Here is a 25,044-nt window from a genome sequence, read left to right on the forward strand (position 1 = left end):
ATAGCTTTAACGACTTTCTCCTGGCGGATTTAATAAAATTTAAGTAGCTTTTAAGTTAAATTAGGGTGGTGGAAATGACGTGGTAAATATTACAATAGAATGAAATCAAATAATGTTTCGCGAATTTCCTACAATCTACTACGGAATCACTTTTCCAACTTAAAGAGATAGCATTTGATTCTTATGGAAAGTTGTTCCATCCTTTCTCATTATTTGACTTGCAAAACCTCTAAAACAGGGGTTTTTGGAGAGAAGTTAGATCGTGGAAAACCTTCGATGGACCCGGTGTTCGATTTGGCTGCCAACTGTAATGGGTTCAGATGACTTGAAGAGGAGGTTTATGATGCGGGAATTAGTTAGAGATTTTAATGAGTTGATATTCGGAATATGAATTACGAGTTTACGAAAATAAATAAATATATGTATTTTAACAATAATTTAGACGTTTGTAAAGATATACTACAATAATTTAAAATGATTTAAATTGTAACTAGAATGCACAATTATAATGACGTTAAATAGATATATGTTTAAATACTTAGATAGGGACGCGCTCGCGGTGTAACTCGCTGGTAGAATCTTGATGTTACGCTGGTAAAATACTGAAGAATAATCATCGACTGATTCTCCACTTCCTGTAGAGAGACCATATATAGCCATCACCACACATTGACTAGTCTTGTAATTACGGGTCACACTCAAACATCTCTTGCCGTGTGTTGACCCTAGTCTTGAATAGGCCGGGTGACAGGCGTTGGAAGTTATCAAAGGGCTGTAGCCAGGTATTCGGTCTTTTGAGTGTTTGTAGCCAGGTGGTCACTGTATACTGACCGTATAATGGCCCTTTTGAAAGCGGTGTGTCTTTGGCGGGCGGTCCCTTTTTGCCCGTGCACTGACCGCGGCACTTGACCTAAGTACTAGCGTCTGACTGGCACCACTAGTTATAATTTTTATAATTAAAAATTATATATTTTTCTTCTGTTATCACATCACACAACCAATTCGATTGCCAGTGGTTACGCTAGCGCTTATCTCACTGCCAACAGAATTAGTCCTACTAAAGAGACATCACATACACCTGGAAGACTAGATCTATAGAAACTGTGAGTGAAATTTTGCTTATTTCTAAATCTTCTTGATGCTTGATATACTTGAGCAAAACTTATTGTTTATATACTATGAAAGTACCCGACAACCTGTAGCAGTAAATAGTATTTACCGACTGAATCGTTGACCGCACATCGCTAACTGGTTATGGCGGTGGTAAATTTCAGAAGAAAAGAGGATATAATTACTTCAAAATTTTTGTTTTTTCAGTTCGGATATTTGGAAAACTATAGGTTGTCTTCTTTTAAAAAAAAAAGATTCAGGGAATACCTCAACATATGTACCTCACTTAAAAAGAGGAGTGGTTTCCAAAGGTTCCCTGTGACTCAAAAGTTCACACATAAAGGATGCAGGGACGAATCTCTTATTTCTGGAATTCAGACCGCAGAAAAACGAAAAAATTTGGGTGGGTTCCTGGGTTACCAGACTATAATGGCGGTTCTGTATAGTTTTTCAAGCAAGTAGCTCGTTAATTTTTTTTTTTTTGTGGACCGTCATTTGAGTTGAGCGGACTATGGTGATAGAGACATTCCTCTTTGACGTCAAAGATATCTTTCAGGTTTCAGTTTGATCCCTATTTAGACAGAGGACTTCTTATTTAGGGTTTGATAAAGTTTACGAAATAGAAGAAGAAGAAATCTCCTCATATCATGATCGAATAGTTTAAGGTGTGAAGAAGATCGGGTTCAAAATGATTCGGACGGCTGTGATTCAAAAATCGGGTCTACCCTATTGTGCTAGACGCCAATTATGTTGTATTTCATTTATTAGACATTTCTTATTGGAGCTATGCAATATTTTGTTTACATCTTAAAGAACAAAACTCGACGCAAACAAAGACTACACTCTTACAAACATCAAGGAAAACTAAATCAACTATCCTTGATTTAAACATAATTTAAAAATCAAGTAGTAATATCCTTGAAATATCCAAACAGCCAACAAGCAGGAACAAGTGTTTAACATTCCGTTACGGTTAACAACCTTTCTTGATTTCTAAAAAAATAATAATACAGAAACAATAATACCAGTTTTGCTAAATGAGACTGGTAATTTTATTCTAAAAAGAAACTTTTGGAGATTTCAAATTTTAGAGTATAGATGTTATTTTAACTTCTCTAAATGCTAAATTTACAAAAATAAGCACCAAAAATTTAAAATATATATATATATATATAAAAAGAATAAATTGGCCAACCGTTTCTCTACCTGCATATTAACATTCTGCCAGTAGATAATTAGTACCTCATTAACGTGTTTATTTTTTTAACCTATTCAGAGCGTTGAACCCCAAAAATGATATTTCAAAAAATTATCGTAGTGAAACTGACTCATAAGGTTTTACTTTAAAATTCAGTTTTAACCATATGAACAGCAGATCGAAACTCGACTTGAATCACAAACTGACAATTTACAAGACACTGTTAAGACCCATATGAACATACGGAGCAGAAGTGTGGAGCTCAATCAAACCTTCTAACTCCAAACGCCTGCAGACACTACAGTCTAAGGGTACGTTCACAACGGAGCTGTGAGCATAGATGATAGCGGAGATGATAGCAGTGATGCATCAGCGCTTATAGATTAACCTAGTACATTCTTATGTGAGCGTGCACAACGAAGCTTCGACTAGTGACTCATACTCGCTGCTATAAACGAGCATAGATGATAGAATTGAATTTTTCATTTTTCTGCTAGCTGAACTCCAGTATCGGAGCTTCAAAATGGACGTCGAAAAATTATTTAGTGCTGTCTTTACTCATTATTTTTGGTTATTATTTTATTATTTACTTTTAAACAATATTTTGTTTTTTAAATCGTGCTTACATTTATTTTCATGTGTATTTATTTGTTTTTTCTCAATAAAATCATTACTTACCTAAGAGTAATCACTAGTTTTTCTTCTATAGTTATAGGATTTCCATGACAATTTTTCCAAAGTTTTCTTAATTTTGACCTTATTTTTTCTAAAATATAGTCGAATGTGGGTGGACCCATCCTCACATATTCAAAAAAACGATCCGGATAATTTCTAAGTTCCTTATATAAATAGTGAAATTCACCCAAAGTACTTCGTTTTTTATTTATGGGATGTACATGATATTTTCTAAAGCGTTTTTTCTTTAAAATATACCATTTCGTTACTGCTGAACATAAAAACTCTTCTTCACTTCTCGGACATGTTGCATGTATCACAGCTCCGTTGTGCACACTAATCAGCGATTATATTTTACTCTATCAGTTATCATCTCTGCTATCATCTATACTCACAGCTCCGTTGTAAACGTACCCTAAGATCCTACGGAAAATCCTGAATGCTCCATACTACATTTCTAACCTTACAATACACATTGACCTTCACATCCTTTTTGGCACTGACCTAATAAAGTTTCGCTACCTCAAATTTCACAGCCTCATAGCTCTCCATCCTAATCCTCTTGTCCAACAACTCTCCTCTCCTCACCTACCCGACAATCCTCCTAGTCACTTGAAGCGGAAGTGGCCTAAAGATCTATTGTGATTAAATCATTGTGAAAGAGTTTCACCAGTGGGTGATTGCTCTAACCATGACACTACAAGAGAACTGAACCAGTAAGATCAAATTTACTTGATGCAACATTTGTTGCAGTTGTAAATATACAAATAAAGTGAAAAAAAGGAAAACATGAATATAAGCGCATCTTATCTGATAGGATCTGATATTTAATTGATCTGATATTGGTAATCTGATGGTATTATGGGAAAATGAAAAAACTGTCTGCCAGAAATTGTACATTACTCGAAAAAATAGAGTTTGGAGAACCTCGGAGGCCATTATTGCCATCGGCACTTTGATTCGCACGGCTAACAATAGTATTAACTATGGGTTAGCAAAAACCCCAAATAGTTGCACTCATCAATGATCTCCATGAACCCATCTATACAGTGAGTGTTAGTGATGAGCATATTGAGCGATATTTGACCAATTGCCTTTGCTGGACATCAAAAAACATCTTTTTCTTCGATATCTTCGGCAGTTCATCTCCTGCTACGTCATCCTCTTTCTCTGCATAATCTTGTCTAGCGAATAACATTAATATAAAATAGTTCATTGTCAAGCATCCCGGACGTACTGGATCCAAACTTATCACTCTCACAAACACCCAGTTTAGTAACACAATCACGTTCAAGTTTAAACATGTCCAGTCTAGAAGAATAATTGTCCATTTTGACCCGATTTTCTTCTGTTTCCTTTTTTGTTTTATGTTTTTGTTAAACTTAAAACTAGCTGAAGAACTGTACGTGACCTAAACGTGGCCCTTCGTTTTGTATCCGTCCAGATCTCTGGTGGAAGTCATTGTACAGTACAGGGCATTAAATTTCCATGTTTCTGTCTTCTGGTAAGTTACATAGTTGTGAACTCAACGCTGAACAGCTACTGGCTTCGTACAAGTTTTTAGTTTGTCTTTTAACATTTATATTTACTCAAATTGTGTATCTACTACACTATTTATTTAAAACAATAAAAATTTATAATCAATTCTTTGAATAAAATATTAGATTAGACTAGGGCGGCCTCAAGGCCTACGCCACTGCGACCCCTTTAGATCTATTGTGGCTCCCCTCACTCTAAAGCTCATCCTCCAGACCTGTCCTTTTAATCAGCCTCTTAATGCTAGAGAGCGCCTCTTAGGTAAAGCTCACCGGCCTTGGTTTTTCCTCCCCGAGAAGTAACATCCTTAGCCACACGAGCCCCTCACACTGACACAACAAGTGCAGTGCCGTTTCTTACTCTTCCTAACAGAACCTACAGAGGCTATCATCCGCCAGGCCCATGCGATGGATGTGTGTTTTCTGAGCCTGCAGTGGCCGGGTTAATAGGCCTACAATCATCCTTATAGCCTCACACGGTCTTGACGGATTAATTCTGCAGTCAGCCTCGGCGAATAGCCTTTAATAAACTCCTTCGCCTGTCTCTGCCCAGTGGTGGCTTAACCACTTCTGAGACCTTTAATAACATATACGGGTATACTCTAAAAAGGTTCGATTTTTAGCTTTCTTTTACAGAATCCAGGTCATCCAAAAATCATTTGGGATTCTTGTAGTTGTTAGAGATTTTTTTTTTTTAAAAAAAAATCATTTTGTGAAACCAAAAATGCCCCCAATTTCCTTTTATTATAAAAAAGTGATTACTATTTAATTATAGGTATAAGACCAGTGAAATTCAAGGTTAACCCAACAATGTTTAAAATTACATTAACTTTTCTTAGGTTAATGGAAATATATAATTCAGAACTACTTTTTTTTTTCTTCTTCTGTATTTAATCTTCATTTTCTGACCGGCGGCATCTTTTTAAAGTGAAGGTAAATTATTTTAAAATTAGGTCGACCTCTAAAATAGAAGTAAAAAAACACAGAGGCGTTCTTCTAATCTTCATTATTGCAAAAATTAGTTTTAAATAACAAAAAATAGTGTTTTTTTTTAGTTTTAAAGCGAAATACCAGAAGCCTTAAGGCCACACTACCAGAAGTCCTAAGGCCACGCTACCAGAAGTCCTAAGGCCACGCTACCAGAAGCCCTAAGGCCACACTACCAGAAGCCCTAAGGCCACACTACCAGAAGCCCTAAGGCCACGCTACCAGAAGCTGTTTGTTCCGTGATAAGAACAGTTTCTATGTGCTAGAATGTTTTATTGTTTCCTGCGATCTGTGGCAGGTTATTTTTTTAGTATTGTTTTGAATGAAATAATTAATGTTAATTGTCGGCAATCTTAGTTGGAAATTACGTAATTGTTCTTTTTTTCTTCTCAGTACTATGCTGAGAGAAAACAGGCAACATCTTTTGTTTTCCCAATCTAGAATTGATATTTTTGTAAATGTTTTATTTATGAACTTAGGATGGAAGATTTGCGAGGAATCGGTCAAATAAAACAACTCGTCTTTTTTGCCAACGTTTCGACAAATATATTGTCCTCTTCAGGGCGTGGCTCTGCGGGTTGGTTGAATTACAGAAACTGAAGAGGAGTTACAGAAACAGTCCCCTGAAGAGGACAATATATTTGTCGAAACGTTGGCAAAAATACGAGTTGTTTTATTTGACCGATTTCTCGCAAATCTTCCATCCTAAGTTTACCAATTTGCGGTCACGAAAACTATATATTCGTTTTATTTATGATTCATGCTTTGTCTTCATTAAAATAGAGCTACTAGTTAGTAGCTTTAGTTAGGCTAACTAGTCTGGCGATGTTCCATCATTTCCTATCTTTCTACTATAACGCATGAAAGGTAGGAGATCACCGGAAATAAACCTTTTGAGGTTCTCTGAAGAGAAAAAAGGGTACTTACTAATTGGACTGTCTTTGGCCAGGCGGAAGTCGCGGATAATTCATAGTTGGTTTCCTGTTTTCGTCCTATTGTCGCTTCAGATATTCAGGTTTAGACTGAAATGCGTCTGCCTGAAATGAGACTTACTAAAGCAGTTTTTTAAGATTTTAAAATGGCTTTAAAGATTTTTTTCCCCCCCAATTTCGTGCTCTACTTACTCGTCTGAATTACCTATCGCTTTTCTCTGAGCATGTTATTTCCGGAAAATCAGATTTCTGAAGAGTTCTCAAGGAAGCATAACTTTAAGTACACATTAAAATGCCACATCATAACATCCTTTCTTTAACCGTGGTGCTTAAGAGGCAGAGCAGGGTATCTATCAACTTCAGTTAGGTGGTTATGATTACGCAGGATGTCATTCTCCTTCCAACCGAAAGGAGTGAATCTTATATTATCCTGGGCTGCTTCCTCTTAATCTTTAACACAGCTCCTCCTCGCTACTCTTAAATACTTCTTTCTTACATCAATGTTAATTATTCTTTTATGGAACATACAAAGTTATGAGGTTGCACCGTTCTCTGCTATAAAAGAATAGGTGCACTAAACGCCTAATTTGCTTTCATTTACTTAGTAAATAGAAAGATATCAATTTTCTGTTCTAAGTTCTCCCCAAATTCTGGCAACAAGCTCCGTTTTTGGTGTTTATAACTTTGTAGCTTGACTCCTAATACTATCGGTGCATCGCATGGGCCTGGCGGATGATAGCCTCTGTAGGTACTGTCAGGAGGAGGAGGAAACGGCCACTGCACGTGTTGTGTCAGTGTGAGGGGCTTGTCCTAGCTAAGGATGTTACTTCTCGGGGGAGGAAAAAAACCAAGGCCTGGTGAGCTTTACCGAAGAGTTGCTCTCCAGAATTAAGAGTCTGATCAAAAAAAGACGAGTCTGGAGTGGGAGCTTTAGAGTGAGGAAAGCCACAATAGATCCAAGGGTTCGCAGTGGCGTAGGCTTTGAGGCCGCCCTAGTTTAATCTATCTATCTATCTATTGGTGCAGTCTTTGAGTTGACGAGGACAACTTTTCTCTGGAGACTAACATGGCCAATTTATCTAGAGTTGGCTCTAACCAACTCCTTTTTAGAGCAAAAATTATTGTATTGTACATAGTTCTTATGTTAGAAATTCCAAGCATTTTCGTGAAACAAATTTATAAGCTATTAAATAATAATTATTGAAGGTAATGCCGAGCTAGTTCCTTTAAAAAAATATTCTGGAAACGAACTGGATCCCAGCAAGTTGTACGTGAATAAAAGTTACCCGGATTGGTGGTGCTTTACTTATAAACTCTTTTTAAACCAATCAGATTCATCCTACTTTACTAACACGATTTGATAGAGAGTATTGAATGGTGAATTCACTCTCTATTGAATTCGTAACATCTTTTAGTTCCAGATCTATCTAACTCACAGTGAAACCAGTTTACATTAAGAGCGCACAAATATCACGTTTATTGTTTACCTTATATAAAATAAGTGGACACGGCTTGAATATCCCGGCCATGAGGGGGCTCTCTAAATATCGCCTTTATAAAGGCTATTTATTATTTACCCATAAAGAATTATGTCAGATCCAATATTTATATATTTTTGTTTTGTACTGACAAATGAAATGTTTTATAGTTAAGTTTGGTTTTGTAAAACGGTGTGACTTTTTTTTTCTGTTATTTATTCCTCTAAGTTATGATAACATAATATTCCAGAACTCTTTATTGGCTCAATGGAGTGGAAAGTGATAAATATGCCATTCATATTCTCATGTCTCAGTCTACTGAGTAATGTCTGCATTGAATTTATCTCAAATTATTGAGATATTGCTTCTTTTTTTTTAGTAAGCTTTGGCCACCGAACAAATAATAAATTTTTGACTAATAATCCGTCTGATTGCCACTCTCTTGACAAAATAAAATATATCTGTCTAAAACAAAAGCGGAAGCGCACAATTGTATCATTTGAGATTTTCACTAAAGCTTTAAATGTTTAATCCAGAAGCATTTTATTATAAACTTTCTAATTAAAAAATGCAAACCTCTTTTTCAAAAATTTTATTTTTTAGATGCTGAACAGAACTGAAAGCTGAACAATTTTTTTCAGTCGGATATGAACAAGGTAAGCCCTAATTTTTACTCTTTACTTCAGTTTTATTATTATTATGTCACTTTCGTTTAATGTCGAAATTTTTCACTGATTCAAAATTTACAAATCTACGTAGGTTACTCAGCGTCAGCACTACGAATTTAGTTCAATCATTTATTACAATGTTCATTTTGAGAAAAGTGATTTTCATCTTAAAGAAAAGTGATTTTAAATTTCCATGCAGATTATTTAAAAAAATGAATTTATTGTTATTAATATAATTTCTAAAATTATTAATATCAATATGTTAATCAACCTATACGTGCGTATGACGTAGAAACTTTCGTTTTATTTCCGGTTTTCTCGTGTTAAACTTTAATTTCTTGTTAATTTCCGCCGCTATTGGCTTGAAACTGACCAATCGGTAGTGAAATTGAACAAAATTCAAATATCACAGAAAAAATTCTCTTGAACTTCTTTGATTTTCTCGATTCATTGATAGAATAATCAATTGTTAACAGCCATGTTTATTTAGATTTGCATATTTGTTTATTCCGCCGAAGTTCAATTTATTCCAGTGTAATATTTATTCTTTTCTTTTATTTAATTTTAAATTAAGTTTCACTTGGCACCTCTTCGTATTAAAACGTTTAGTATTCAATACCTTATTTTAACTAAAGAAACGGGTGACATGATCTCTGTATTCGTAACAATATTCTTTTTTTTGTTTTTTCATCTTTTTAAGGATTTAAGGAAGCTCCGAGGCATTGTAGTATTATACCATTGTAGTATAATACCATTGTAGTATAATAGTTTAATAGTATCAAAAAAAGTCCATGCACTTAAAAACGTTTTTACTTTTGCTTACTCCTACTTAAGGGATAAAGGCACATCATTTCAAATATCCCTTGCGTAAGAAAACAAAGATCAGTCGGTATGTTTGTCTGACTGAAGCATAAACTTGGTAAGTACGAGTATATTTCCGAAATATTGCGTGGTAAAAAAGTTTGGCCGTAATCAGCGATTTATAAACCGAAAATGCTGCTTTTCTGATGCGATTTTTTTCGTTTTGTTATTCTTTGTCTTTTTCTCGATAATGACATCAGCGATAACCTTTAAATTTCGAGTGCTAATTTATCACCGTCTATTAGAAAACATTTTCTTGGATGTATTTTACTGGAGAGAGAAGCCTTGTTTGATGAACTGCTTGACTAAGCTTTTATGAAAAGTTATTGAGTTTTTGGGTTGTGTAAATCTATGATTTCAGGCGTTAAAGGTTGTGGTTTTCACTAGAGTGCAAAAACATTGCCTCTCTTAATTGCACTCTCAAAGTCCTCTTTATTTGTGAGGAGGAGTGTTTGATTACCATGAGTAACAATTGGATGGAAGAAAAGGCTTCAGATCGTTTTATTTAAAGAAATTCTTCTAAATACAAGGAACGATTCTAAGACAAGTTACGAAATAAAGGAGTTAAATTAGAAGTCTTTTAAAGATAAGAAGACCAACATGTAAGTGACAACGACATTCCAGTAAGACCAGTTCACTGTTGAAGAGCTAGACTGACCTGTTTTATACCCAGTCTTACCAACCTGGATGTTCTGCACTTAGAGGACGACCTTGCCTTCTAGATCTAGTGCACGCACTTCCCATCACTTCCATTATCCCTTCCCACTTCTTCTTCCTGTTTCCCTTTCTTATCTTTTCTGGTTTCTTTAATCAGCCGACACCATTAATTTCAACTTTCCTCCTCAAGTTTGTTAAAACATTTTGCTCTCTTTCAGAAATTAATCTGTTTTAATGGCAAACGAAGCTCGGGCGCGGCCTTCCTTTCTCTTTTTTTGATTTATAAACATAGTTTTGGACTAATTAGTCCTAGCATTCCTTCTGGAGCTAATGGTAACTTCCTTTAAACTGTACAAGTTTGGAAGGTTAACTTTTTCTGTCGTAATTCCCACATTTCATTGTTGCAAAATGCATTTTTGCATTTCGTTTGGGGCGAAACGTTTCTCAGTTTCCCTGGGTCAATAAAAACTGATGGTCCTTTTGAAGAAGAGATCGCTCTTTCTATTTACATGGAAGTTGTCCACATAAGGGGGCTTTTGACGGAAGCCTTTTGCCACAGAACTCCTGACAGGTTTTTGAGTACTCATTGTACGAATTGCTAAAAAATAATTCCTACCAGAGATTCAAATTTTCTCCAAATTCCGAATTAGAGCAACATATTTAATTCTAACTAATATTATTTAAGCATTTGATACGTAAATGTTCATTTGATGGCTTTAGAAGAGAAGTTTGGGCCTTATTTCCGCTCCCTCAGTGTTGCCCTAAAATGAATTGTCTTGAAAGAGAGTTTCAAATATCGTCCTTTATATGAATACTTTATTAACTTTAAAAAGATGTGAGGTTTTTCAGAAAACTGTGGAAACTGTCAGAACCAATCAGAAAATGTGCCCTTCTGGTCACGCCATTTCGAAATCCACGCTCTCAGACACAACGCCGAAGATGAGAGATATTTTGAAAATCTAATATAATAACACAATTCTTCTTACTGTCACTGTTATTTCCCACTAGAGATTTCCTGTTTTTACAGTTTCCTTTTTTTTCACAATAACTTCGTGCCTTACTAATGGATACAATATTAGAAGAAATGGTAGCGAAGGTGTGGAATAGATTTAACCCAGTTGGGAGGTTTTTGTGCGCAGTAGATAGAAATAGTTGGCTGGAAGAAGTGTGATATCATGGATCCGTGAAGAAGAAACAACATTCTCCTGGCGTTAGCTACTTACTTAGCGCAACTGAAATTCTTGGTCACTAGTTCCTCTAACTTGGACAAACATTGATATTACTAGAGCCAACAGCCCAAAGCAGTTCTTTTTAACAAGAAACCACAAACTCTTGATTATTTATTCAAACTCACACGACTTTTTCTGAATCCGTTTCACTTCTAAACTTACATTGTTCCCAAAATACATCTACTTAGTTTCGCTCAATTTTACTATTTCTTTCACTAGTATAATTAGGGTCAGTTCATCATAGCTTCATTAAGCTTCATGCCCTCTTAAAACCCTGTAGTATCATAGTACTCGTATAATATTTTCAACGTAGAAAAATCTTTAGCGTCTTTAGATACTTCGAATAGCTTTCGAAGTTGTGTAAAGTGCATTATTTGATAAATTAAGGAATAAGTTTGATCCTTTAAATGGAAGATATTAATCACTTAAATATGTGGCAGGAGGTTTCCAATTTTTTTGGTAATTAAACGCAACTCTCCCAAAATTACCAAATAATTATTAAACCTTCTTGTTTGTAACAGATGTAAAATTATTTTTTTGCCATTTTGTGTATGCTTGAGAACATCTAAAGCTCACTCGGAAAACTACTTATTTCCCCGATATTAAGAAAAATACTAGCTTTCCTGCCTTGGCAAAATTTTCAGAAGAAAGGGGATGAAAAATTACATAACAATGACTTATCGCGTGCTCTTCTTTCTCTTTGATAACAAGTTAAAAAAATTGAAATATGATTAATAAATACCAGATTTTGAAATGGCCTAGCACTTTTTAATTTTTAAAGATGTCGAATTGCGGTTTCTGGTTTCTTTCATAACTTTTTGATACTCTTCTTAGTTGGGGGTCAACTGCGAACCCTTACTTTTGGTCGCACGTCAGCCGCGTACGCGATCAGGAATCTAAAATCAAGTCACATATTCTGAAACTAGAGGTGACGGGCAACAAATTTTTCCTCTATCATTTTTTTGCTCAGATCAACCGTTTAAGCATGAAATGCATTTGAGCCATCTTAAAATGAACACCCTGTATATGGTCGTGAAACTCATTAAATGCGCAACTTTTTCTGAAATTATGTGATTCCTTGATTCATTAATCATTGAAAAAATGCAGTTGAAAATTTTAACAAAAATCAAAGAGAACGAATTTTTTAGACATTAAAGTAAGAATTTCATTGTTATAAGAAACGTTTTGAGACTCAAGCAAGATTATAGGAAATTTAATGCTCTTTCATTTGGAATAAGCAGATTTGTTGTACGATAAAAGATAGAAAAGTTACGGCCGTTTTTATGGTAAAAAACGCGAATATCGACGGAAAAGTTAAAAATGCAAATATCTTGGACACTATTGAGAATCGGGCCAAAGTAAAGAGCTGTTGAATCACCTCCCGAAGTTTCGACCACTCCTCCGCATACACCCTGTATTTTCAACGTCGTAAAATCTTTAGCGTCTTTAGATACTTCGAATAGCTTTCGAATGAAGTTAAGATAATAGACAAAGCTTTAAAAAAAATAGGTATTTTCAATGTCGCAGAACCGTCACCACTATTTAGAGTAGCGATAAATTTTCTCAATAAAAGATGCACTTATAGTTGCAATTAGAGTGAAAGAGTCATCTACGATGGTGAGGTAACTTGGTAATTGGTCTATTAATTAAAGGTTAATGGAAGACTGTAAACTACATTCTGTGATTTATTAAAATCTGAGCACAATTTAATGCAATATATACATAAAAGAGGGAACATTATACAAACGCATAGAGGTAATAAACAGGTTCCTCTATCAGTTAGAGCTGTAGAATTTATTCTTTTTAATGTACTCATTAGTTTTGAGAGTTGCTTCTTTTTTGAACTTTAGATATTTCTCAATAAATGTTACAGAACTAAGGAATCTCCCCCTCCCTACTGAAACCCCCCCTCAAGACCGCCATAAACAGCATCAAAGTAAAAAACTCTCTCATTCACTCTTACTCTTAAAATTATATACTTTACTCCTCATTCAACGCCACACACATATCTTAAATATAGGAGTGTTTTACTCTCTCAGATACTAGGTAGTCTTCTTATAGGCGAGAGGTGGTACATGCACACGTGATTGCCCACATACATCGTGATTCTTCATCTCCTAAGATTGGAGCTTACGTAGTTTTTTTTTTCTAACTTCAACAACATTCTTGTTAAAACAACAGTGACGTGCGCTATAGTGTTTCTTGTTGTTGTTCTTTTTATATAATTTTTCCCAAGGAAGGGTCTCATTAAAGTTAATAATATAGAAGGCAGATTAATTATACTTTCTTATATCTTGATAATCTATTTGCAACCAGCTTCTGCTTTTCTCTCTCTTTCTTAAAGAAATTTTATTTATCCACCGCTAACCGAAATATTTCGATCAAACTATTAACAGGAAAACAATAGTTTTCAATATTATGGCAATTTCGAGAGTTTTGCAAGAGTAACTTTACGTGAATAGTTGTTTCATTTTTATTTTATTTTGTAATTTACAATCTGTATATATATATATATATATATATATATATATATATACAATAAGTAAGTAGGAGGTGAATGGGATGAACTGGTGCGGGAAGAGCAGGAGGAGAGAAGCTACCCAGCGGTAGCACTCTCTATATGAGATAGGGGAATGTGAGGAGGAGATAGGATTTAGTTCTTCAGATTGTAAGGAAGTCGCGGGGCCACTGGCGATTCAGTCGGCGAGGAGTATTAGGGATGTCAGAGGAGGCGAGAGACTGTACAAGAGGATTTGAGCTAGTAGAGAGAGTAGTATAGAATTTTTGATATTTAGTCTTAGCGAGTTGGTCTATGAAGGGGGATGTTGAGGTCGTTGTGAAGAGTGAGGTTAGTCACCGTAGAAAGGAGCGTCAGCTATCTATCGGAGGAGTTTTGATTGAAATGTTTGTACCGTCCGTAGGTTTGTTGGTTTGGCTAAACCCCACAGCTCTAGTCCGTTAGTCCACATAGGTCCGAGGATAGTGCTGTACAGTAATCGTTTAAGTTATATGGGCAATTTGGAGCGTCGTCCAAGTAGTCTGTAAAGCAGTGTCGCACGTTTCGTCATTGCTTGTCTTTTAAGTCTAGTGTGTGGGTTCTCCACGTGAGTCGTTTGTCTACAAAGAGCCCAAGGTAGTGCACCAGATATGTACAAGGAAGAGGATTGCTATTGAAGAGGACAGGTGGACAGGAGCCCCGCCGAAGAGTAAACGTGGCATGCTGGCATTTCTGTGGGTTCTTTTAATCCGCCACTTCTTGGCCCAGGATTCTATTTTATGTAAGTGTGTCTGTAACTTGTATGAAGCTGATGAAGGATGTGTACTTGTGGCTAGTATGGCTGTATCGTCTGCTTATGTACAGAGTAGTGTAGAGGGTTGTCTAGAGGTATGTCTGATGTGTATACAGTGTAGAGAACGGGGCCAAGTATACTCCCCTGCGGCACTCCCGCCCCCACTGTCGAGAAAGAAGAGATTGCGGAGCCAGTACTAACTTGAAAGAATCTATCTGAAACATAGGAGCGCAGAATGAGGTAGTATGTTGAGGGAAGATGCTTTTTTAGTTTGAACAGTAATCCAGGATGCCAAACACGATCGAAGGCCTGGCTTCACTATTCAAAAAAGTTGAAAAATCAAAAGTAAATTCACTGTTGCCCAAATCGACACATTAAACAAACAGGCCGGCTGAAAAAACAAGTCAAACAGAAGTGGTAAATCGATACCCAGGCTACATTTTAATTTAACAATTATTTCCGAAACAATACAATCGATTGTTTCAAGCTCAACAACAAAGGAGCGACAGAAAAAAAGAAAAGAAATTGCAATTAAAAGTTAGACAACAATTAAACAGTAATTTTCAATCCTACAATACCGGCGGCTGCCCAAGACTAAACCCGGCCATGTTTGCCATGCTGGAATTTATGATGTCTTTGTTGGTAATGACGTCGTGTCACCAAGCAAACAGCACTGGATGATGGTAACTTGTGTAAACTAAGTTATGGGGAGAACTTCAGTAATTTTCCCTTATAGTTAATGAAGTTTGAAGTAGCACTAAATTGACACCGATAGATTTACAATGTAACCAAACATGTTAACTTGCCTGCATGTTTTGATTGCTAATAACTACTTCGAATTATTAATTTCGCTAATAATAAACTATTATTATTAACAACTATTAATTTTAAAAGTTCGTGCTTGATTATTTCTATTGCAATTTATATTTTAATTCAAAAATTTTACTAAAAGTTGGATGGTTTCAATATTACTAATATAGGATTGATACAATAATTATTTATTTGCAAAAAGAAAAAATAACTTCTACTGCTATATATTTTTATACAAAGCATTGACAAAGTCCATCTGCCGAGTTGTTTAACCATAATAGTTCTATTGCACTTTAATAAAATAAAACCACATGTTAAAAGAAAAACATTATCAACATTTCTCTATGCAGTATGGGAAAAAATGTACTTAACAACGAACAACAATAAAGGCACATTCTACACATCAAATAAATCCACAATGCTAATGGGTTTTGGATCGCGCCTTCCCGATGCAAACCACATAATCCTAGACTGCGATAAATTTAAGAAAGGCAGAGAACATCTTTGGAACGCTGTTAATTGACTCAAAATGCCCATTGCCTGCCAACTTATTGACGATACTAGCCAACCAAACCTATCAAATACACTTAAACGTATACAATTTTATAAAAAGCAATCATCTTAAACTATAGATAAACCGTTTTCTCCACAAATACGATACAAATTATACAATACTATCAATAAAAACCAAATTATAAATAATAACAAAACACTAGCAACAACATTAAGCCACAATATAATGTTACCACACCATAACAGCCTCATAACTTAAACAATAAACCCTTTAAAGCAACCCTTGGCTGTTTGCTAACAACACATGGCAAAAAAAAAGAATATTTTTAATTATATAAAGCATCACTCATTAATGCAATCCCAATTTTTTTTTGCGTTTATTGTGCAACAATCAGCGCATTAGCTCTATAAGTAACAAATATACGATAGAGTAGTAAATGATAAGGTAACGAGTAGAGAAGTTACCCAGTGGTAACACTCCCAAATATTATATGGTTAGTCACTCTCTTCACTTGAGAGGAGATCACGAGGGCCACTATCTTTTAAGACGTCTTGTCCGGGCTATCAGGAAGAGTTCTAGAAGAAAGATTTTGAGCTAGAGGATTTATATGAGATTGTAGGCTGAAGTGGAGTTTTCTGAATCGTGTTTTCAGCGACTTGTGGCGATAAAAAGGAATGTTAAGGTCAGTGTGTATAGTCAGGTTGGAGACGTAAAATGGAGCGTTTACGATAGTTCGAAGTATTTTAGATTAAAGAGATTGAATCCTTTGGAGATTGGAGCGTTTGGTTGAACTCCACAGCTTTGATCCATACGCCCAGATGGGTTTCAAAATAGAAGTATAAATCAGTCTTTTGTTGTCCAGAGAAAGAGTTTTGATCTATCGTCTAAGAGTCTTTTAAGTAGTCGATAGCGTCTGTTTAGTTCTGTTCTGTTAAGTCTAGTGTGGGGGTTCCAAGAAAGTCTTCGGTCTAAGTAAAGCCCAAGGTAGCGGGCAACGTTCACTACTGGTAGAGGTGTTAGGTTATTGAAGACTGTCCCAAAATTTAATTTAAGTATTTTAAACGTTTGAAAATTAAAAAAAAAATAATATCTATTTTATTTATCAAATATATTTTAAATCTTCTCGAACAAAAAATCTGCTAAAATTTTCATTAAAATCATATTTCCGGAAATTATATTAGCGTATAGAGGACTTATGTATAATATTATTTATATTAATTATTAATATTAGTAACATTATTTATAAAATTAAAATCATTCTTCCGGGTTTCAGCGTAGTATATAGCATGCAATTTAACCTAAGCGTGCACTAAACTGAGCGTGTAATTTATGATTGGCCCCATACTCAGTTTTTAAGGATAACCGCTGAAATTTATGCTAAAGATGAAAATTTATTAATTAGAATTTTCATTTTTAAGAGAGAGTCATCTGATTCGTGATTAATTTTCTCCTTTCTCTTTCTAACTAACAAAATGATTGCAAACATCTTGAATTAATAATTAATAATAATTATTGAGAGGTTGACTAGTTTTTTTGAACTTAAGCACGCAATTTAATTTATTAATTGAGAAAACCCTTCAATTAACACTAACTATTATAATACGACGTCATTTTATTTTTCACTTTTGATTGACAACTATTAACTCCCTGGCCAGTTTACTTCAAATCATTGTAATTCTTGATTTATTACTAGTTTATTTATTTCTTGGTTTTTTTCGCTCTTGACTTTTTACAAGATTTTTACCACATGATTCAAAATATGACAGTCCTTGATTTATATCCACATTAAATTACATGTTTAGCGCAAAACAATAACACCATTAGAAGTTGTTACAAGTTGAAGATAAAAAATATTCAACTTTGCAAGACAGGTTTCATTTTAACCGTATTCATTTTTAAATTTTCTATTGTTTGAATAAAAAAAGTGTTTGAAATGTAACAAAAACAAATTCTAAAAATCACGTTCTTTTGAAAGAAAAACAAAAAAATTACTAGTCTTAGAAAATAAAATTTTATAACTTCATCTTGATATGTTGGTCAATAAGTGGACGTAGTCGAATAAAAAACACGTTTATTTTAGATTTTTCTGAACATTCTTCTGTAAAGTTCAATAAAATTATCAAAAGGTGTTTTTAAGTGATTGATTGATCCGTCCTTGGTTCATCTATAGCACATTCTGAAGTTAGGACTTATTCTTCATTTATTTGGGCCTTCTCTTTCGTTGTAAAAGGAAGAAACGCGAATGTTCCATTGTATTCTTTGCTGAGCAATATCGAGAGGTTGGTTTCTCGATAGCAATCGATGTAGCTAGCTGAATTTACTTCTTTAGCCAATTTCATTGAAATAGGGTTCGCTGGAATAGAGACAGAATAGACTACTCCATAAATAGCGTGGATTAGGCTGTGAAACGAGAATGAAGAACTGCAATCAAGTCCTTATGCTGAAAGGGAGGAAATAAGCAAGATGTACAGCAAAAAGGTCGAAAGTCTCAAAAAGTGCACAGTGATACAAACAGAACCAACTACAGATTTGAAGAAAAGTTAAGCTAGTTATAGACCAAGGATCAGAAACCCAGTTGGAGATGAAATGATGGTAAATGTTTACATTCCTCGCTGAATACTCCCAGAAAGTGCTGATTTCTAAACTGAAACCTGTAGCCCACGTTTCCTAGATAGTACCATATACACAGATAGTCGTGACCAATAAAAGGGAAGGTCCACAAAACTCCAGCGTCCACTCTGGAACTTAATTAACCTCGCAAGTTACACAGTCAGCAAGTACAGTACCAGTCAGGGATACACTAAATATACCGGTTAAGACGGATAAAATTAATGATATTTTTTCTGAAAACATGGGTTTAGGGCAGGGGTCGGCAACCCGCGGCTCGCGAGCCGCATGCGGCTCTTTTATCCAAATTGTGTGGCTCTTCAGCTTGCCCAAATTTTATTGAAACGAATGAAAATTCCATTATTAAAGGTATTTTTTCAAAAATAATTTTAAATGTGATAGGTTCCAAATTGAATAGAATTATACAATATCAAAGTGAAGTACTGGATTTATATTGTAAGACTACCGCCTTTTCATTCGTTATTATTTATTTGTTTATTTACTTTGCAGTATATAATAATAAATATATAAAACATTTAAATGATATTGAATATCATAAAATAATAATTTGTGAATACAAATGACCTACAGAGTTATTTACACTATCATCCTTGCGGCTCTTGGTAAGATTTATTAAAATTATTTAAGGAGAAATGGCTCTCTACTTAAAATAGGTTGCAGACCCCTGGTTTAGGGCAATCTGTTTGGTCAAAGACCAATAGATTTCAATTATTGTTGGGCTTAATAGGAAATTAGTGTTCAGGTTCAAGTTTAAGTTCCTACCACAATGCTGAGGAACAATTTTACTTCTGCAAATCACCTTGTATTAAGTTAGGAGCAGCTAAAGTTTAAGAAACAAAAGTCTGTTATTATAATTAACTGCAATTAATTTTATATGAAAAAGAAATAAAAATACGATTTACTTTTCTCTCTTAAGTATCTTGGCGTTACGCTCTCTTCTCGCCTTTCCCTGGAATACCACCTGAAAGAAAGAATTTCAGCAGCTAAATTAGCTCTTAATAGGAATTGGTCGAATTTCATCGCTCAGCAACTGATCCCTCTTCATGCAAAGAAACAAGTGTTCGATGCCGTTTTACGTTCCATTGTTTGCTATGGGGCCCAGGTCTGGGGTTTTCAGAGGAATGAGCAGTTGGAGAAGTTTCAGCGGTTTTTCGTGAAGAAGTTGTTTTCGTTGCCTTCCTCCACACCTAACTATATGATTTACTTGGAAACTTCTTTAGATCTTCTTAAAGTGTTTACTTTAAATTTACATTTTAGATATTTTCTTAGGGCTATAAATCTTCCCTCTCATCGTTTACCACGTATTCTGGCAATTGAGGTAATCAATCAGAATGCTTTTTGGTTCAGGCACTGGTGCGAGCTGGCGCTAAGATACACCTGTAGGTTTGATAGTTCTCTGGATCAGGTTTCCCTCTGGCAAGGGCAGCTCAGGTCTTTGTTAGATACTATTAAGGTTCGGCATACAGAACAATGTGTACGGCTTGCTCAGGATTCTGACAGGTTTCTCTTGTATAAAGAACTCAATTACGATGTTAAACTTTTCTGTCTTGAGGCTAAGTGCCATTTAGCTCTTAATCTGTACGATTTGAAATGGTTATTTAAGCTCAGATGTGAGCTTTTACATTTAAATTTCACCCCATGGCTTGACCATCCTAATTCTAACTGCCCTCTTTGTGCCCCGATTGTGAGGGAGGATTTGCATCATTTTCTGTGCGAGTGTACTGCCCTTAGCGAACTGCGGGTGCGGTGCCTTGGCTTTAGCCCTTTTCCTGCATCTGCGCTGATACCCTTTCTAAACGCCTCTTCTGAGAATGATTACAGACGTTTAATCGACTTTGCGCGACTGGCTTGGCATTATCGCCGTCGTATGATTTGGCCATCATAGTATTATTGCCTTCAAGGCTTGTGTGAATTTTTTTCAAATATATTAACTTCAATATTTATATTAAATTCTTTATGTTTTTATTTTTGCCATCTTGTAGGCATTTCTCATTTTCTATTTTATTTATTTATGTATTTTCTTTGCTTTTTCCAGAGTACTATAATTTTCTTTTTTTTTCTATTCTATTTATTGATGTATGTATTTTACTTTTCTTTTTTCAAAGTATGTATTATATAATTTTCTTTAGATTAGCATGAATCAGATATTCTGTTTTATTTCTTTTTCATTTTTTATTGTTATTATTTTTATTTTTTTTTGTGCTGTTAATTTTTATTTATTATTCTTATTATTATTTATTTATTTTTCTGTCTAATTTAATTTTTCTACTGTCTGTTTATGTAGTGCTTATTTTGCTTTATTAATTTTGCGCTAACTCTCCGGCAGACGGAACTTCCATGCCGTAGAATGTTTTTTTTATTTATTTAATTGTATTTACTTTCTTTTTATTACAAATAAAACATTATTATTATTACTTTTCTCTCGCAGTTAATTTAGTTGCATCAGTCAAGATTAAAATTATTACGAACGTTTACTCCTTAGAAAATGATTGAGAAGGTCACCTTGATTTGCATCAAAGCTGACCTTGCATTGTTATAGCAATAAATCTCTTTTAATTAAAAACTATTATTATTTTATTACGCTTCACGTTTATAGTTAGTTTATTACTTTCTCAAAAAATGGCAGCAAAGAATTTTCTTTAATCCGAACAGGTGAATCCCCCATAGCAAGGGCGAGCACATATGTCAAATGTGAAACAGGCCAAAGACATTTTGGATAGCACGCATCGTTTACCGATCCAAAGAAACTTTTACCTTTCCAAGGAATTGAAATTCAATACAACCACCATTCTAGAAATATCTGTGGAAATCTCTCCAGTAAGAATACCAGAAGAAAGTTTGGCTGAGTAGAAATTACAGTAAAAGGATCTGGCAAACTTTCCTCAACTTAATGATCATGAACTCTGTATTTTTTTAATATTTTTAAACAAAATTTTACAGTTTGTGCGAAAGGAATGAATTTAAAATTACAATGTTTGGGGTAAAGTATTTTTATAACGTTTAGTTACGTAAAAGTCTTTAAAAGTAAACTTTAAATTTTTGAGAGAGATCTAGAGACTAGAAGTGTATTAATAAAAAATAAATTTCCCTCTAATGAAAAAGTATTTTAAGAAGGATAGCAAAACTAGGAAATGAAATGGAGCCCATGCTAGATAATTACTAGAATATTGTGAACTGGTAACAGGTGATTCCTTGAGGTGATTTTTTTTCAACTTCGGGAAGAGAAAAAAGTCACAAGGACTCGAAGTCAGACGAATAAGGAGGCTGAGGAGCCACAGGAATGTTTTTACTGGCCAAAAATTCGTTTATTGAAATTGCTATGTGACAAAGAGCATGCTGATTTGTTTTTTCGATATCCACGGAATCGCGCCCACAAAGAGTTTCTACCTCAAGGTCAAACGCGGTCAGTCAACACTTTTACCGAGAGGTTCTTGAAAAACTTCAAAAAAAGGGTCATTCGTGTGAGAACCAAACATCAAGAACAAGTGGGTGTTGTTGCATCACGATAATGCTCCTTGTCACACAGCAATTTCAATAAAAGAAAACATTCAAACGGCTGTAACCGACCAGCTGTAGGCTATTCTAGTATCGGAGTTCGAGCACTGCTATGAGGAGTGGAAGAAACGTCTCCAGCGCTTTGTGGCTTCTGAAGGAAGTTATTTTGAAGGTGACAGTATAGAATTGGAATTCTTTTTGAATAAAAAAAAATTAAAATAATCAGTCTCATTACTTAATTTACAGACCTCGTACTCGTACGAGCAAGAAATTTGAAATTTGCTCCATTTTGTAATAAAAATTGGATAACACCTACTTTTTTTTTAAATTCCTTTTTAACCGTTACTTCATTTTTCTTTAAAATGCAATAAACGGAAGAATTACGTTCATGACAGGATTTCCACCGGAAGTACTTGTTTGGGAACTGCAGTGTTAAAGGAAGAGAGAAAAATAAGTTCGGATGACAAACACTGCAATTCTTGTGGCTCTAAATTGACAAATTTTCTGCACAGTTGGAGAGATTTTTTTTAAAAGAAAAAACGTGTCTTCCCCTTAATATTATGTACGTGGAGAGTTGATGTGCATGTTATTGATTTTTGGTAGTTTAGTCTCTCTTATTGTTCCCTCTATACAATCTCTGTACATACAACTTTTCCGCAAATAATACTACCGTTCACATATGAGTAGTTACCCGCTTTTACAGTAAACACAATAAGTAAAGAAAACTGATCCGTCTTTTTCTATAATTTTCTCGTAACTATATGGCAATTTTCCGTTCCTTTTACTGCCTTATTAGAGGCGATCTATTACAATCGTGCGGATATTACATTTTATCTTTTATTGGAAACACCGTTTCCAGGTTTCCAGAGTAACCTAATTGTCTTGAAAGGACTAATTTAACATTAAACTTTAATAAAGATTAAACAGAAATCCCAAAATTGAAGAAAACTTTTTTTACAAATTAGCAAATTTTTTTAGGGTTTATTTCTTTCTAAGATAATAAAGTTATTATTAATATTATTAAATAATTATCAAATCTTTCTCTTATTTTTCAAGATTAAGTTTAAACCCTTGACTCACGTAGAACCCACACACTAGACTTAAAAGACAAGCAAAACGTGCGAAACTGCTTTACATACTATTTGGACGACGCTCTAAATTGCCCATTGAACTCAAATGTTTAATTTACAGAACTATCCTTAAACCGTAGTTGTCTTACGGACTAGATCTGTGGTGTTCAGCCAAACCAACCAATCTACGGACGGTTCAAACATTTCAATCAAAACTCCTACGGTGACTAACCTTACTCTTCACATCGACCTCAGCATTTCCTTCATACACCAACTCGCCAAGACTAAATATCTCAAGTTCCATAATGCTCTCTCTACTTGCTCAAATCCTCTTGTACTGTCTCTCGCTTCCTCTTAAATCCCTAACAATACTCCTCGCCGACTGAATCGCCAATGGTCCCGCGACTTCCTTACAGTCTGAAGAACTAAATCTCTCCTCTCTCCCACTCATATTCTCCTCCTCACATTCTCTCTATTTTAATAAATCACAAAATGTAGTTTACAGTCTTCCATTAACCTTTAAGTGCTACCGCTGGGTAGCTTCTCTCCTCCTGCTCTTCCCGCTCCATTCATCTCATTCACCTCCTACTTACTTATTGTATATATTTATACAGATTGTAAATTACAAAATAAAAAAAAGTTTAAACCCTAAAAACTTAAAACCTAATAATGGTCCATTTCATTGTAAAAATTCGATAGAAAAATCTGAGTAACACTTCAGGAAAAAATGGAATTTAGTAAGAAAAGAAATAGATAATATGATATTGTCTCAGTGGAGACAGCCTCAGAATTTGTGCACTAATTTATCTGTGCACGTACATGGGTAATTTAATATCGCAAGTATGTCGCTGGAAAATGGGACAAAAAACAAAGATTTGGTTTGTTTTATAATAAAAGTATTCTTAGACGGAAGGAAGTAGAATTAGAGCATGTTAAGAATTAGAAGGAAATAGAAACATATAAAGAACATTTATACTTTGATTAAACATTGTGGAGAAAATCGAGTAACCCTTTGGTGCTAAACTGGTTAGTTCTAAAAATAGTGTCGCTTAAGTTGAAGAAATAATTGTATTCGCAAAGCTGGACAGTCATAATCAATATTCTTATTGCAATAGAAAGCTTGTTTTCCTCCAATTTTAGAGCCTGACTTATTCAGTTTTGAGGAGAGAAATTTCACTTCATATTATACACACAACCTCAAGTCAATCCGGGAGTGTACCAAATTTTTGTCCATAAACAAACAGATTTAATTTCTTAAAATGAAGGAAAACAGTCATATTTCTCCTGGTAAGAAATTGCCAGTAAATACCAAAGCAAGTGACTCTAGGTTTGGGCAGTAATCAGATCACTCTTCAGGAGGAGTTCAGGAAGCACCTGCACAAGGTGGGGGCTTATTAGCACGGAACCGATGTGCAGAATGTGCCAGGAAGAGGAAGAAACGGCCTCTCACCTGTTATTCGATTGCTTTGCAATCGATAGACTGCGCTACGAAATCTTTGGTACCTTGAGACCAGAGGAGATTGTAGCGCAGAAGGAACTGGTAGGGAAAGCTCTCAACCTTCTTAGAAGGGGAGGTTTCATCTACTAGACTTAGAGGGGAAGGCACAATAAGCCTCTTGGTGGCTGCAGTGCCGTGGGGCATGGGTCCCGTCCCGCCGAGTAAAATCTAAAAAAATCTAATACCAAAGCAGGATAGGTCCAATTAGAATTTGTTACAAACATTTACTATTTAGCTTTTACATTTACATGAAAATGGATATAGAATATACAGGAGGTTTAATAATTTGTTTAAAGTAGGCTCGCAAATCCACTTCATTAGATGTTCTTTTCCCAGGGATTGGGGCTTAGATTCTATTTGTGTTATATTCAGAGAAATTAATGTTAATGTAAATTAGCATATTCTCCTC

At 34.9% G+C, this 25,044-nt stretch overlaps 1 protein-coding gene and 1 long non-coding RNA gene across 2 annotated transcripts in view; one reads left to right on the forward strand and one right to left on the reverse strand.

Moving 5' to 3' along the window:
• The window catches only part of LOC141461386 (uncharacterized), a 153,626-nt gene that overhangs the window by 51,962 nt on the left and 76,620 nt on the right, over positions 1 to 25,044 (forward strand). The window contains exon 2 of the mRNA XM_074142400.1: positions 8,519 to 8,571. Coding sequence (XP_073998501.1) covers positions 8,563 to 8,571 — 9 coding nt within the window. The 5' untranslated portion in view covers positions 8,519 to 8,562. The remainder of the gene's footprint in view (positions 1 to 8,518; positions 8,572 to 25,044) is intronic.
• The window catches only part of LOC141461390 (uncharacterized), a 37,568-nt gene that overhangs the window by 2,373 nt on the left and 10,151 nt on the right, over positions 1 to 25,044 (reverse strand). The gene's annotated exons all lie outside the window — the stretch shown is intronic.

Source organism: Rhodnius prolixus, unplaced genomic scaffold (assembly GCF_049639745.1).
Source record: "Rhodnius prolixus isolate KJV_2025 unplaced genomic scaffold, Rpr scaffold_6, whole genome shotgun sequence".
In the NCBI taxonomy this organism is placed as follows: Eukaryota; Metazoa; Arthropoda; class Insecta; order Hemiptera; family Reduviidae; genus Rhodnius; species Rhodnius prolixus.